Source organism: Trypanosoma theileri (assembly GCF_002087225.1).
Source record: "Trypanosoma theileri isolate Edinburgh chromosome Unknown TM35_Tth_31_V1, whole genome shotgun sequence".
NCBI lineage: Eukaryota > Euglenozoa > Kinetoplastea > Trypanosomatida > Trypanosomatidae > Trypanosoma > Trypanosoma theileri.
This window is the reverse complement of record NW_021639873.1, coordinates 53,427-68,832: the sequence shown is the minus strand read 5'-3', so window position 1 is coordinate 68,832 and position 15,406 is coordinate 53,427. Positions and strand designations below refer to the sequence as shown.

General features: G+C 41.4%; 8 protein-coding genes across 8 annotated transcripts; all 8 read right to left on the bottom strand.

Moving 5' to 3' along the window:
* Nucleotides 1-1,620, bottom strand: TM35_000311250 (uncharacterized protein; the record flags this gene model as incomplete). The annotated part of the gene is made up of 1 exon (XM_029028606.1): nucleotides 1-1,620. A coding segment is annotated over one exon (1,620 nt), but the record flags the coding sequence as incomplete, so codon positions are not given.
* Nucleotides 1,621-2,455: 835 nt separating this feature from the next.
* On the bottom strand, nucleotides 2,456-3,049 carry TM35_000311240 (protein UXT; the record flags this gene model as incomplete). Its single annotated transcript, XM_029028605.1, has 1 exon — nucleotides 2,456-3,049. The coding sequence occupies one exon, from the start codon at nucleotides 3,047-3,049 to the stop codon at nucleotides 2,456-2,458; it is 594 nt and encodes a 197-aa protein (XP_028880004.1).
* Nucleotides 3,050-3,389: 340 nt separating this feature from the next.
* Nucleotides 3,390-4,169, bottom strand: TM35_000311230 (uncharacterized protein; the record flags this gene model as incomplete). The annotated part of the gene is made up of 1 exon (XM_029028604.1): nucleotides 3,390-4,169. The coding sequence occupies one exon, from the start codon at nucleotides 4,167-4,169 to the stop codon at nucleotides 3,390-3,392; it is 780 nt and encodes a 259-aa protein (XP_028880003.1).
* Nucleotides 4,170-4,702: 533 nt separating this feature from the next.
* TM35_000311220 (uncharacterized protein) lies at nucleotides 4,703-6,031 on the bottom strand (the record flags this gene model as incomplete). The annotated part of the gene is made up of 1 exon (XM_029028603.1): nucleotides 4,703-6,031. The coding sequence occupies one exon, from the start codon at nucleotides 6,029-6,031 to the stop codon at nucleotides 4,703-4,705; it is 1,329 nt and encodes a 442-aa protein (XP_028880002.1).
* A 686-nt stretch (nucleotides 6,032-6,717) lies between these two features.
* On the bottom strand, nucleotides 6,718-9,126 carry TM35_000311210 (ATP-dependent DEAD/H RNA helicase; the record flags this gene model as incomplete). Its single annotated transcript, XM_029028602.1, has 1 exon — nucleotides 6,718-9,126. One exon carries the CDS (start codon nucleotides 9,124-9,126, stop codon nucleotides 6,718-6,720), a length of 2,409 nt encoding a protein of 802 aa, XP_028880001.1.
* A 306-nt stretch (nucleotides 9,127-9,432) lies between these two features.
* TM35_000311200 (metal binding protein) lies at nucleotides 9,433-10,728 on the bottom strand (the record flags this gene model as incomplete). The annotated part of the gene is made up of 1 exon (XM_029028601.1): nucleotides 9,433-10,728. The coding sequence occupies one exon, from the start codon at nucleotides 10,726-10,728 to the stop codon at nucleotides 9,433-9,435; it is 1,296 nt and encodes a 431-aa protein (XP_028880000.1).
* Nucleotides 10,729-11,467: 739 nt separating this feature from the next.
* TM35_000311190 (ras-related GTP-binding protein) lies at nucleotides 11,468-12,235 on the bottom strand (the record flags this gene model as incomplete). Its single annotated transcript, XM_029028600.1, has 1 exon — nucleotides 11,468-12,235. The coding sequence occupies one exon, from the start codon at nucleotides 12,233-12,235 to the stop codon at nucleotides 11,468-11,470; it is 768 nt and encodes a 255-aa protein (XP_028879999.1).
* A 1,679-nt stretch (nucleotides 12,236-13,914) lies between these two features.
* On the bottom strand, nucleotides 13,915-15,387 carry TM35_000311180 (uncharacterized protein; the record flags this gene model as incomplete). The annotated part of the gene is made up of 1 exon (XM_029028599.1): nucleotides 13,915-15,387. One exon carries the CDS (start codon nucleotides 15,385-15,387, stop codon nucleotides 13,915-13,917), a length of 1,473 nt encoding a protein of 490 aa, XP_028879998.1.
* Nucleotides 15,388-15,406: the final 19 nt, after the last annotated feature.

Below are 15,406 nucleotides of genomic sequence, written 5' to 3'. Positions count from 1 at the left end.
CTGACGCTCAACCGTAGCCTTGGCCTCGTCAATTTCTCTCAGCTGGCGGTCTGTGCTTGACCCAGCCTCTGCAGTCTGTTGTAGTTTGCGCTCTAGATCTGCTCTGGCCTCTTCACTTTCTCTCAGCTGACGCTCAACTGCAGCCTTGGCTTCCTCACTTTCTTTCAGCTGACGCTCAACCGTAGCCTTGGCCTCTTCATACCTTTGCAACTGATGCAGTTCGCCTTGTTTTGGGGATTTTGCATCATATGAAGAAACATTTTCCTGGTTTCCTTGACCTTCCGCTCTTGTCTGAAATCCTCTACGTAACCCTTTTGGGCTCTGTACAGTTCTGTTTTCGTCATATACAGGTTCTCCTTGTGTTGCGGCATTTTTCCGTTCTGTTGCAACAGGACTATCTTTTTGTTGTCGTGCCCGTGCCGCTGCGTGTAGTAGTTGGCATTGTTCCTCTGTTAATACTATGTTACTTGTTCTTGGTGGTGCAGGACCAAAGTTGCATAAAACACTTGAGTGTAATATAATGCGTTGTTCGCGGTAACGACTATAGCGCCATGGTCGAGTGGTGAGCCATCGCATAACTACTGTGTAAGCCGTTGCATCCCCCGAACTTCCAGAGACACTTTGTCGTGCCTCATTAATAGTACGGCCGCTAACAGGAACCCCATTATCATCCAGAACCATGCTACTATTAATAGAGTGAACAGGACTAGCCTCATTATTACGCTCCACCTCATTGAAGCGTTCCCACATAATGTCAATATCATCAGCCAATGCAGTTATGGAAGCTTTTTCCTTCTCTAACTGGGCTTCCATCTTTTCAATTTCAGAGGATTCGTCTGTCTGAAGACGTTGCATTTCCTTATATTTCGTACTCGCATCCACTACTTGTACATGTGCTAGGACCCACCTATATAGATCTCCAATGGCTTGACTACCTTTAACCGCTTCCTGATATGTAAACTTTGGTGAACTTGTGTACCGTCGAATCACTTCATCACGATTAGTCGTGGTGACATTCTTTGGCTCAAAACTTACCAGTTGATGTAATAAGCTTGGTCTATGCAGTAACGGTTGCATCTCTGCCCATGTATGGCGTCTTTCACCTATAATCAACATCACTGCAGCCATCACACGTACTACAATATCTGGGGGTGTACGGTATGATACCAACTCACGCCATTGACGCATATCAATCTTCTTTACATCCTTGCGAACATCACCAAGTTCCTGATGTGCACGTTCCATCGCCTTCTCTACTTCTTGTTGTTTCGTTATAAAAGCAGCCCGTTTCTCTTGAATCTCTTCCTGACGTTTCTCCGAATCCTCTACACGTTTCGCATGTTCTTTCTGCATCTGCTGCAACTCATCAAGAATCTGTTGACCCTCTTCTGTACTAGCCACAATAACACCATCGCTGTCTTGAACGTCTTGTGTGAGTCGCTCCACCTGCACTGTGCGACTTGTTGTGCTTCCCACTACAACGGCCAGTTCGCATCGCCATGCTCGTGTCATGAGGTCTAGGAATTCATAGGCGATAAGATCTCCAATATAAAGAGATGGGAGGGAAAGCTGATGCTCCACATCATCACTAGGATCGAGTAAAGAAGAAACGTCCGTCATCTTCTAGTGATGTTCTAACCTCTTCCTTTTGTTTTTTCTTTTGTTGTTGTTGTTTCTTTTTTTTATATTCTAGTTTCACGATGTCGTTTCTACCAGGGTTGATTTTGTATTTTTTATTTCCTTCTTTTGGGAAGGGGGTGTGTATCGTTCTAATCTTTCTTTATTATCTTTTTTTCTTTTTTTTCTTTGGTGGTTTGCAATGATTCCGTTTGTTCCTGTTGTTTGGTTTAAATTGTCCTTTATGTTCTCGCTGCTTTCCTCTACCACAGCTATGGATGGGGCAGAATCACAAATGAAAGAATAAATAGAAAGAAGAAGAAATTGTTGTATTCATTACATACACCTCTCTTGTAACTATGCGATCATAATAAGCAACAGACTCATGCATATTTACATAAATCCAGAGTAAATAAAAAAAGAGAGAGTGAATTATATATAAATATATAAAAGGGAGAGAGAACATCTTTGCTGGAATGTGCATATTTTCATTTTTTTTTTTTTTAAGGGAAAAAAGAAGCCTGCCCATCTGTGTTTATGCGGAAGTTTTTGCATGTCCATAAGAATAAAAAAAAAAAAAAAAGGGATGAATTACCCATCATCATCATCATCATCATCAGCAGCAAATTCTTCTTCATTTCCCCATCACTCTCCAATCACAAGATAAAAAAAAAAAAAATTTACTCGAAATGTATTCTGTCCTTTTCTTCCTTCACTCTTTCACAGCGTTGCGGAAGAAAGAAAAAAACAAAAAACAAAAAGAAGGCAAATGACTATCCGCATTTCCCATCCGTCAGAGTCTTCTTTCTCTTCTTCTTCTTCTTCTTCTTCTTCCCTTTCATACAGATTGCCCAATAGACCGATCATATAACTGTGTGATGGCTTCCATCACTAGACGAATGCGGTACTTTAGACGCAGGGCTTCTTTACTCAATCGTGCTGCCCGTTCCCGCAGCATTTTTTCTTTCTTCTGTAGAAACACATTCGCCTCTGCGGTGGACATGGGGAGCACGACTCCACATCCGAGGTTTACCCATACCTGTGAAGCATCATGAACAGTACACTGAACGAAAAAATGATTACCAATATCAACCATAATGTGATTACGTTGTGGTACAGAAGAATTAGTAGTATTGGTAGTATTATTAGTATTAACACCGGCATTCGATGATGAGGATAAGGATGATGAAGATTTATTCGTAATAAAGGAATGTGTTGAGGAGAGCGCACGCATTTCCTCAAAGAGTTCACGTAATTGAATACACTGAGAGGCCATAGTGTTTACGGTATCTCGTTCCTGTAATACCTTATCAAGAGATTGACGCAGAACAGTATCGAGAAAGTGCTCTAATCGAATCATACTCCCTGTTGCGGGATCAAAACTAACAGGTGTGGAGCCGCTGTTGCTGCTGCTGGTATCTAATGTTGACATTTGCAGGAATATTACACACCACTAAACAATAACAACAATGAATCGGTTTTTTTTTTTCTTTTTTTTTTTTAGTCCTCTACAGCAGCAAGAGGATAATGATATCACCGTCCCCACTGAAAATTGAAAAAAAAAAAAAGAGAAAAAGAGAAAAATTGATAAAGAGATGATTGGTGTTAAACAATATTACACAAGAATAGAAACAAACATAGATACGTATGAAATATCACATTGGATAATATCCTTTATCCCATTCCATCTCATCCCCCAACCCTTCATTCTTTTTTTCTCTTTTTCTCTTTTTTTTGCCTGTACATATTCTTTGGTTATCACATATGTACTTTTATCGACTGATGGTTGTAAACATCTTGAGAGTAGATGCTGGCACCATTCGCTTCAATGACTCACGGTCATTAGGATCCGCCCACAACAAAACACCAAAAGGTTGATAATACTTCCATTTATGCCTCTTATTATTATCACTCGTCAAATATAGAGATTTACCAGCCAGTGTACCTTCTGCTAATAATGTCCTTAGAGTCATCCAAACCTCCAACGGTAATTGTATGGTTTCTGGCAATATCCACACATGACATGTTGGAGTTCTCTCAATAGCCGAAGAAGAAGATATTTTTCCACGCCCTCGCCAAACACGTTGAACCCCAAATAGACCACCATCACGTATTGTCAATCCACTATTTTTACGATTACCATTACTGCCATCATCTGCGATATCCTCTTCCATTTGGCGACGCAGTGCCTCCTCCACGGCTACAAGACTACTCTCTCCATTTATCTTTCTCGTACTCGTATTTAATTCTATCCCATCAAGGGGAATAGAGAACTCATGCAGTGAGAGACAGTTAGCGTACTTGAGACTCCACGGATCAAAGAAGGGAACCACACGTGAACGGGCCTCACGCCAATGAATACCAATAAATAAACTCTCACGACGAAGTGCAGTGCGAAGGGCATTATCGGCAAATATACCTGTTAGACATTCACAAGGTGAATTGCCTCTTCGTATGGTTGAGAAGGGACTTGGAAGGATATCCCCCTGCAGAAGAATAATAGCAATTAGGAGAATGACAACAGTCCATATCCCTGCAAAGCGTTCACACATCTATACAACTCTGAAGAAAAAAAGGGGATTTTTCTTCTTTCTCTTTTTGTTCCTGTTACTGAACGATAAGTATTAAATACTCGTATGATGGTGTAGTGGATCCAACACAACAGAATAACACAGAGAGAGAGAGAGAGAGAATAAGTAATTAAATAATAAGGAGCGAGAAGACTACGAGGGAGGTTGTTGTTATTGTTGTTGTGTGTCTAAAGAAGAAATACGCCACAAATTCTGTTCCCCTTTTTTCTTTTCTAATACTATACTGCATTACTATACATTGCGCATTTAATTTATTGCAAACAAAGAAGGAAAAAAAAGAAAGAAAGAAAGAGTGAAATGAACAGAAAAAATAATAGTAATAATAATAATAACCATACAAAAAGTATGGTCACAAGAACAAGAACAAAAAAGAAATATATATATATATATATATATATATATATGTTTATGTATACTTCACACAATCTGAATCAACCCTTTTTTTCTTTTCTTCTTCTTCTTCTTCTTCTTTCTCTCTTTTTTGTTTGTTTCCATCAGAAATCATCATTAATAACATGACGTTCCTCATCCCTTCTCTTCTTTCCCACAGAATCACCTAATGCACCACTAGTACCAGTTCCAGCCTCAACGGAATCCACATAGGATGGATCCAATCCATTCTCATCTCTGCCAGTATCAAGAATAATCTTCCCTGCCGTTGTGTCTAGACGGAAACGTGCCCAAACGGCCTGATCGTGTCCTTCTCTATCAAAGTATTGTAATAAGAGTGGCACTAATGTATCCTGCACAACTCGTCTAAGGGCATGTCCATTCTCTCTGCCTTCCCACGTATCTCGATAACGCTCTACAAGATACGCAACCGCCAATTCCTCAATTGTACTTGCCATTACTGTACCACCACCCCAATTGTTCAGACAGGCGAGAGCCGCAGCGGCTTTTCGCACCATCTCCTCTGCAGATTGTTGAGAGAGAGAGACAAACACCATTGTACGTGCAAAGGCAGGAACCAGAGTTCCATATAAACCAGCGAAATCCACACGTACCATCTGTTCTATTTCCACCACACTTTTCCCCCATGTTCGTCCTTGTTGACCAAAGTCTGTGGTAACGACAACGGTTAATTGGGCAAGAGATGGACCATTCTCTGGTTGTTCGTTAAATCGCTCAGCTCGACCAAATAATGGGGCTAAAGCAGCTACAAGTTTAGGATGCATGGCAGTGAGATCATCTATTAATATAATACCATGTGGATAATAACGTTGATGTGCAGTAATGCGCCTGACAATACTTTGTCGGGCTTCTGTAATATCTAATTCATCAAAGCTGGTTCCTGATATCACCAACATATTATCTCCCACATCACACTGAGGACGTGCTTGTGCACAACGTAAAGATAACGCCAAGGATAAAAGTCGTGCGGTGTGGGTTTTACCAACTCCATTATCGCCTGCAAAGTGAAGGACGAGTGGATCTCCTGGAGAAGCCATCTTTTGTCGAATAGCCTCTGCAATCGCATGTGTTACATGATCCTGTCCAACTACATGTGTGAAGAGAAGTTCCTCTACATTCTCCATAGCAATACGGCGGGCAGCATCACTGGTTGCAAATGGTAGTTCCTGTCGTATTTTAGCAAGAGGAATAGATGAGAAGAGACAGTACTTTAGTTTCGTCCATAATGGGGCATTGCCTTTGGAGCAGAAAGGAGAACTAGGACATTTCCATTCTCTTAACTGTGTTTCTGAGGAAAAATGTTTATCTTGTTCTTTTCCCTGCAATGCCAAGCAAGTCGGAAGAGCTAAGAGCACTACGACGAAGATAACAGCAATAATAATAGAAGAAGATCGCCGACTAAAGAATATCATGAGCCAAAAATATAAAAATGACCGTTAAAATGATGTATTCCCCACTTTTTTCTCTCTATCAATCCATCTATTCCTCTCTCTATCTGAGAGAGAGAAAGAAGGAGATAGATACGCAAAGAACGCTCCTTTATTTCTTTTTTTTTTTTATTTATTGGGTAGTATATTTACCCAAACTCTAGCGTCTTGTTATCCGTTAATTTCTGCCAGAGTATTGCAACTTCACTAAAGAAAATAAAAAAAAAAAAAGAAAACAGAAGAGAATGAAAGAAGAATCTAAACAGGAAAAAGTGTCCTACAGAAAAAATATATATTACAAAAAAACACACGTATATATAAAGAAAGAAAGAGAAAGATCTAACGAACGAGTTTGCAGTATTCACACTCTTACACCATGTTATCTTTTTTTTTTTTCTTCTGCTAAGAGAAAAAACAACAACAACAACAACAACCAAACAAACCAATAAAAAAAATCACTCCAGAGCAGCTTACACATACAGAGAGAGAGAGAGAGAGAGAGAGAGATAAAAAAAGAAATCCTCTTCTCCCCATTTCTTCCCCTTCTCCCTTCTCTCTCTCTCTCTCTCTCTCTCTGCACATTAACACATCAACATGTTTATATATATATATATATATATATATATAATGTGTTATTTTTACTCGTTTTTCTTTTTCTTTTTCTTTTTCTTTTACTTGGGTGGTCCCTGTGGTGGTCCAAAGTCGAGTCCAGCGGGGTTTGCGCTCTGTTCCGCATTCGCCATTCCCAACGCGGCCACTCCGCCGACATCATTCCAAACGCCGAGATTCGCATCTCGAGATCCAAATTTGGCCCGACCGCCTTTTCGCCGGGCGAGTTGCCCCCGCCGGAACCACACGGCCTGAGAAGTAACGGCATCCATAATGCGTTGTTGTTGCCGCGGCGGCACACCGCCATGCACACCGGCCGTGCGTGGATGAAAGATTGGCCGCCAAGTGGCATTATGATGTAAATACGTCCGTTCCAAATGGGCGGGAATTGTTTTTTGTGTGATGAGAGAAACATACGCACGGGCAATGGCATTTGTCTTGTGTGTACGCCATTCCGAATAACGTGGGGTCGTCATATGTGTTTTCCAATTACTCACCCCCTCCAGTGGGATATTCTTATGAAGAAAGGCCCGAACAGCAGAGACAATCACCCCTTGTTGTTTATTATATAAACTATACACACGACCAAGTCGTCCTTGACGTGCAGTACGGCCAGCACGACTCAAATAAACTAATGCATTTGTTGGCATATCAAAGTTAATCACGATATCCACATGCACATCTAAACCACGACTGGCGAGATCCGTCGCGCAGAGAATATTCGTACGGCCAGAGGCAAAATCTGCAAACATACGACTACGTACAGTGGTTGGTAAAGCTGCATGTAGTAAAGAACAGGCAAATCCCTTTCCACGTAAATGATGAAAGATGGCGGTTACGGAGTCAATACCACGTGCAAACACCATCACTCGTTTTCCTTCTCCAAACACCGTTCGGGGAATATGAGATGTAAAGGGAGCCGCAATTGTTTTTAAATGTTCCCAACGAACTGGACGCACTTGTTCCAAAGCACATCGTACCTCCTCACGTACACGTTCATCTTCACCAAGATTGGAGAAGCGTAAAAAAGAAGATGAAGGTGAAGAAGGTGATAAAGAAGTGGAGAGTGTGATCTCATTATTATTATTATTAGTATTTTTATTATTATTAACTGATGTTGCCATCTTTTCTTTTCTTTTCCCTTTATGCGTATGAAACTCTCCTTCTTCTTCTTTTTCATTATCCTTCATCCCTTCTTTACTACTATCACTATGACTAACACTATCATCATAATTATAGTAATGTCCTTGACGTTCTATTAATTCCTCCAATGTACCAGATAAATAATGTGGTTTTGTATGAACTTGTATTTCCTCCTCATCGGTATGAATAGGACGTGGTTGATTACCATGTTTCTTAAGTAGATGCTGAAGTACATCCATCTTTTCCTGTTCTCTTGCAACCGCAAAGAATCGATGATGAAGAGTTTCTGATGGGCGATGCATGCGATTCCGCTGCATACATGTAACCGCATCAGGATATCTTTTTCCCACAACAAATTCCAATTTACGTGTCATAAAAGAAGTAGCGAAAACAGTTTGAGTCTTTACAGGCCAAAGATGTTTAAACATAACTCGTTTTTGAATTTTCATAAGTAGATGAACCGCATCATGATCATGTTGAGAAGAAAGCATCGCATCTGCCTCATCTATAGCCACATAACGGATATCATCTAAAAAGAGTCGACGTGTTCGAATAAGTCTTAACAGGAGTTTGGGATCCATAATAACTACATCTGCCAAACTATGTTTAAGTAAACGACTTAAATGATGTTTGGCTCGTTTACGTGAAGTAAATGAAATAGAGTGTAATCCAGTAGCTGCATCTAATTTACTACAAACATATTGTAATTGGGCCACAAGTTCCTTTGTGGGAGCAAGTAAAAACATACGAGGTCGACGTTCACGTAAAGGAATTTTATAAACATCACGATCTTTCATCATATTTTGATATAATGGAAGTAAATAGGCTAATGTTTTACCTTCTCCATGTGGAGCTGCCACTACTGTATCTTTACGTTGTAAAATCACCTCAATAGCAGTTTGTTGAATAGGTGATGGAGTTGTGATGTGTAAACTCTCCGTTAGTACATTACGTAGTTCTGAACAGAGTAACATATCTTCAAAACTTGTTACTGTCTTTGTTTTAAGATTCTTTGAGAGAAGTGGGGATTTATCCATACGAGATGGTGAAAGACTCTGTAATACAAGATTGCCAATAAGGTGATCAGATCGTTCTCCAATAGATTGACTAAAGGTTCCTCCATATGCTTTCAATTGATGTGGAACAATAATTCCTCGCCTAGATGTAAAGAGAGCTGAACAGTGACAACTACAATTATTACTACTACTACTACTATTACTACTGCATGGAATAGTAACACCACTAACACCAGCAGCAATAACTGTAGTAGATCGTACAGAAACACTACGCATCACTGAAGGTACGAAACGTAAAGATTGCGAGACCATGAACACCTCTACACGATTCGCTTTATCTTCCCTTTCTTCCTTCTTATACTTCTTACTTTTTGTTTGTTTATTTGTATGTGTATGTATATATGCAAGAAGAAGTAAATTAAGAAAAAAAAGTAAAACAAATAAGAGATAATATATCATTAGCAACAATAAAAGAGAAAGGATGTTCTTAACCCTTTTAATACATATGCTCCTTTACGTCATGTATATATATATATATATACTTTTCTTTTCCTCCTTCGCTTTAATATCATCTCATATTCAATTTCTTCAAATTCTATCGTTATATATATATATAAATTAGACGGTTGTGAGGGCCTTTATTGCCATCTGCAGTGCCCCCTCGTACGTCTCATTTCCCCCAATAAACCCCGAGGCGTGCACAAACACACCGCCCGGCACTCCACTCGCCTCCTGCAGTTCCGCCCCGCGGAGTCCCCGCCACGGCAGCGGCCGCCGAAGGGCAAATCCCGCCGCGTCAACTCCCACCGCCTGCACGCGCCAACCCCCGCGGCCATCGGGGAAGAGAACATACAACACCCGCCCTTCACCCTTTACTTTTTCTTCTTCTCCTTCTTTTTCGTTTTTCTTCGCATTATTATTTCCAGCAGCCGTCACTAATGCGGCCTCCTCCTTCTCGAGATCCCGCAGGTGTTCCTTCCATGGGCAGCCGGCGGGGCCGGGGAGAACGACAATGCGGCCGCTGGGGTGAATGCGATACGAGTCGTGGAAGGCAGCCGCCACTCGGCGACGGGCCGGCAGCCACGCAAAGGTGTGGAAGTGCACACAGTGGAAGAACTCCGATGCGGCGAGAGAGACGGCCTGCAGAAATCCAGCATTGATGGCCGCATCATCATCGTGATTCTCTTCATTCCACCACGGGAGAAGATCACCCACACGATCCGAGAGTGTCGTCGTCACCCGGTACTTTTGCACACACGACGATTTAACCTTATTATTAGTATTATTATCATTATTAATATTAGCCGTAGAATCCGAATTCTCTGTGGCTTCCACATCTTCAGCAGGTCCATAGGCATTGATACCATTATCAATACCATCCACATGCTCCACAAAGTTACGATAGACCACATCAAAGAGTAAATCCAGTTCCTCCTCTGTCATGTTTTTCTTACTGGATCCCCAATCCCCTGAAGTGAGAAGTTGTTCACGGTAGGGTGAAGCCAATGCCGACTCCACATACGATTGAATAATCTCCCGTCCAAAATGTTTATACACAAGACCTGCAGATGAGAGTCGTGTGTGATAGGTGGCCTTTGGTGTAGTCATAGTCCCTTGAAAAGAGGGCTGATGATGGTCAAAACGCATTTTCTCTGGTTCATACACACCACCAACATCCACCACAACGTGACATTTTTCCAATTTACTCGCATCACGGGTGCGGAGAATATTCGCTGCGGCAAACTGTGAAGTGCACCGCAGCATTCCACATGCTAATGCCTCATCACAGTGGAATGTACCGTTGTGTGTCCCAATAACCGCAGTGGCTGCGGATCCAGTCTCTGTTAAGCTTTCCAACACAGCAACATTGCAAAGCTGCTTCGTTACGTACTCCGAAACGTATCTTCGAGACATGATGATTTCCCACTCACTCTTTTTTTTTTCTTTTTTTCGTTCTCTTCTTTTCTCTTGTTTTTTTTTCTTTTTAGTTCTTCTTTCTTTTCTGTGATTTCCTCCAAATATGAGTGAATGTCCTTTTTTTTTCCTAAAACAAAAATAAAAAGAACAAGTAAAATAGCAAAATCTCTCTTAAGAGGACTACCACACCGACTAAATTAATAAACACAATGAAATTACAACAAGAAAGGAAATAGATACCAACAAAAAAAATAAACATATATATATATATATATATATATATATTTCTATATATACATATCAACAATATAGTACGTGCTATATCACACACACACACAGTATTGTGGAAATTAAGTAAAACATTCTTTTGTTTTCCAGTTCTATGAACACAAATACGCACACCTATCGCAAAGCAATAGAAAGAAATAGAGAGAGTGAGAGAGTGAGAGATAGAGAGAAATAAAAAAGAAAATACTGAAAATGCTGCATACACACTTCGTTGTTTTCTCCCCATTCTTTCAAAACTTATTATTATTATTATTATTATTATTAATTTTCTTCATAGACTCCTCATATTCGTGTGCACGCATCCTTTTCTTGTTATTTTCTCTTTTTTCTACCCTCTTCACTCACTCACTCACTCACCCCATTCCTTCGTACTGCATACTCCCAGTATATTCACTCTATACCTCTCTCTCTCTCTCTCCTTATCTATTCACTCTCTTTCTCTTTCTCTCTACATGAATGCTGCCACTACATCTGTAAAGAGTGTCTCCAGTGCCTCTGAGACTCGCATGCCTGTACACGCGCTGGTCTCAAAGTATTTAAATCCATGTTCCTCCGCCCATCGCCGTCCCTCCGCCTCACTCACAACACGTCTTTTACCTTTCATTTGACTCCCACTGCTTCCCATATTATTATTACTATTACTATTGTTGTTAAAGCTGTTGCTATTATTCATTCCATCCACCGCATCATCTGCCTTATTTGCACACACCACCACTACCAATGATTTGGCTGCTGGACGTGCAATCACCGCATCTACACCCGTTACTCGTTGTTGTGGATGGGCGTACTTCTCCATTTCTTTTAGCCATCCATCAAGAGCCGCGAAACTAGCCGCGTCTGTGACATCATACACTAATAGGACGCCCTCTGCAGCGGCGTAGAATTCATTGCGGATCTCCAAATATTCCTCCGCTCCAGCCATATCCCAGAAGTTTACACGTACAGATATCTTTCCACCAACCGCAGTTGCTGTGGGGGCTTGGTGAGAGGAGGAGGAGGAGGAGGAGACTGTTGTTGGGGCCCGCACCTCCACCCGCTTAACTCCATAGTCAATACCAATGGTGGGGATGTATTTAGGCACAAAACGGCCTTCACAGTATCGTTTAATCACACAACTCTTTCCCACACCGGAGGAGCCTAATGAGATGATCTTTATACGCGGCTCCACACCATTCACGGCATTGGAAGAGGAGGAAATAGAAGTTTTCTTATTCATTATCTTATCTTTTAAATACACACAGACACACAGAGAGACACAGAGATAGATAGATAGATAGATAGATAGATAGAGATCTCTGTGTCGTTGGTGTGTCTATTATTGAAATGCAAATAACAATATAGAGCCAAAACAGAGAAAAGGAAAAAAAAAAAAACGGCAAAAGCAACAATAGTAGAATAAATATAACCAACGAAAAAAGTTTCATACAGAATCAAAATGTAAAATAAATAATAATAAAAACATAAATAAATAAAACACATACGAGAAAGAGAGAAAATTGATGTAAATAAGGGACATATATATATATATATATATATATATATTAAAGGAAAATAGAAATATATCTATATATAAAGAGAGAGAATTGTTTCTCAACACATCTATATTTCTTTAACACACACATATACAGACATAACCCCTCTTTATAGAGTTCACATAATTGTCTCTTTTTTTTCCTCTTTCAGTATCACTTTCTACATCTCTCAACAAATACAATCTATACACTGCAGTATTTCTGGAGATGTATACTGATGATAAAACTTCCATACAGTACAAAATAGACTTCCTTCGTCTGATCAAGACAAAGGGAAACAACAATAACAATAACAACAATCCCAAACCCAAACCACACTATTTATTAAAACAGTAGACGCTATTTATTTTGTTGTACTTTCTGAATGTATCGTTCCGCAAATCCATCATCATTTGGTTTTTCTAATCCTAATTGCTCTGCTCTCCAGCGTTCTCGTTCAATATCCTTCTCAATAGAAGAATGTCGTCGTTCCCGCTGTTTCTCCTCACTGTAGGAAACCCCAACGTACATGGCTATTGCAGCCACTATACTTCCAAAGAAAAGAGTTTTATCACGGCGACGACTCCAACCTACCCACGTAAGAGCACTTTGATCACCACAGAAAAGACGCGCATAGGAGTTCATTTACTCTTCCAGCTGCCTTTTTATTTTATTTTATTTTATTTTTTCTGTTTTTTTCTAATTATTAACACGTTATTTCCTTTTTTTTTCGTTTTTTTTTTTTTTATAACAAAAAAATACACACCAGTGTACGTATGTGAGTATGAGTGTGATTATATGGGTTTGATTCTATTTTCCTTCCTTTTTTTTTTTTCTTCTTCCTCACCGCAGGAAGGACCTTCGTTTCTTTCCCTTAAAGAAGAATAAAACAAGATATATATAGAAAGAGAAAAAAAAAAAAATTAGAAAGAGAAGAGTCACAGAAGAGAACAACAAGAACAAAAAGTCCCCAAAAAAGATGGAAACAACAATAAAATAAACACATCACCTATAAAACAGCAATAATAATAATAATAATAACAACAATTTGATTCTTTCTCCATGTTTTTTTTTCTTTTTTTTCTTCTCCTATCTGTACACGTATACACACACAAAAAAAAAAATGAATTTGTCAGAGAACTCACGCATATATATATATATATATATATATAAATGTATGTAGTGTTCTTCCCTCTCATTCCTTTTTTTTTTCCATTTTTCTTTCTATACATTAATGTGAGTTCAACTCGATACATACTATATATATATATATATAGTATGCAAATGCACATCAATACTTTGTTTATCTTGTGGTTGAGGTAGTGCCCCAAGACATACATCATACACACTAAAAATAAGAAACCACCAACGAAAACTAACATCCTCATACCACACGTTTGCCTGTGTGTAGTGGTCCTTCCAAGCCACGTGGAAAGTCAAAGTGATCAAACATAATATCCGAGTGCCGTAGTTTCCATGCACATTCCTTACGCCGTTCACAACTTGGCTTAAGACTCCCATCTTCTCTTGTCCCCCGACCGAACATGGTCTCTTGAAAACGACTCCAAACTTGCACAGGAAGATCCGCCTCACGTGGTCGCGGGGCATGCAGTTGTTTCATCCATTGCGATAATGTATCCTCATCCTCCTCATCCCCCACATGAAGGGCTGGGAGAAACGAAAGTGGCATCACATCTACCACGTCATTCATTGTATTCGTACTAGAAGTATTGGTGGTTTCCAATAACTCTTCTCCTTTAAAACGTGTATAAATACCGGATATTCTTTCTCTTCCTTTTCCTGTCAGCGTTGTAGATGTTGGGGGTCCTCCTGCAGGGGCCTCTGCGGTGTGTGTTACCCGTGGAGGATCAGAGAAGGTAATAGAGGCATACCGCCATCGATTCTGCGAGTGGGCAGCCGATCCCAACATGCCCAAACCCGATGGTGTTGTGTCTGGTGTTCCACTTCCCACACGAGCCGAACTATTTACATTCCAATGACTACGCCCCGCTGTGTTCATGGAAGAGGTTCGCGTGAGTGAGAAACCCAGCGGCGATGGCAGTCGTGTTTCCCGCCCCACCCGCGCTGCCAACACGCCTGTGGTGGACTCCCGCTGCAGTTCGCGATAGTCGCGGGCGAGTTGTGTGTAGGCGCGGCGCACTTCACTCGCCTCGCGGCGGTGGGCGTCGACTGTCGTTTCCCGCGGCGGCGGTGCGGGGTACAGAAGGGCGGCGTCCCGCTGCAGTTGCGCCTCCACCACTTTTTCCTCCGGCTGCAAATGCGGCTCGAAGGTGCCGTTCGCCGCCGCGCGGTTGGCGGCGTTGAGAAATAAATCCAACAACTCGTGCCGCACGGCGTCCCGCTGGCGCGTCGCGGCCGCATCGCGCAGTTGGGCGTCAATGCACTTCTGCACGGGCCGCTGTTGTGTGGACTCCCACGAGCGCCGCACCGCCACCGCCGAGCGATGGGCCGCGCGAGATGTGCTCGCCGTCACCGCCGCACAGTTCGCGAGCAGTCGCTGCTGTTGCTGCATAAATGTGTCGAGTCGACGGCGGAATAATTCATCTTCTCGCAACTCCGCCGCTGCGTCGGAGGCTGTGCCAACACGACGTCTACTTGCATGTAAAGAACGGTGTTGTTTGGAGGATGCGGTGGGAGGAGGTGGTGGTGGTAGGGAATGTAATAGTTGTTGTTGTTGCTGCTGCTGTAATTGTTGTTCCCGGGCAATGGTGCGGCTCCAGTCGGCGGCGTCCATTAATTGTGTGTAAAGAGCGGCGTTGTGCACACGAATACGAGAAGATGGTGCCGGCCGCAGCGAGACAGGCGATGACGCTCGTGTTTCCTCCGTTTCACTCATTTGAACAGATAAATAAAGT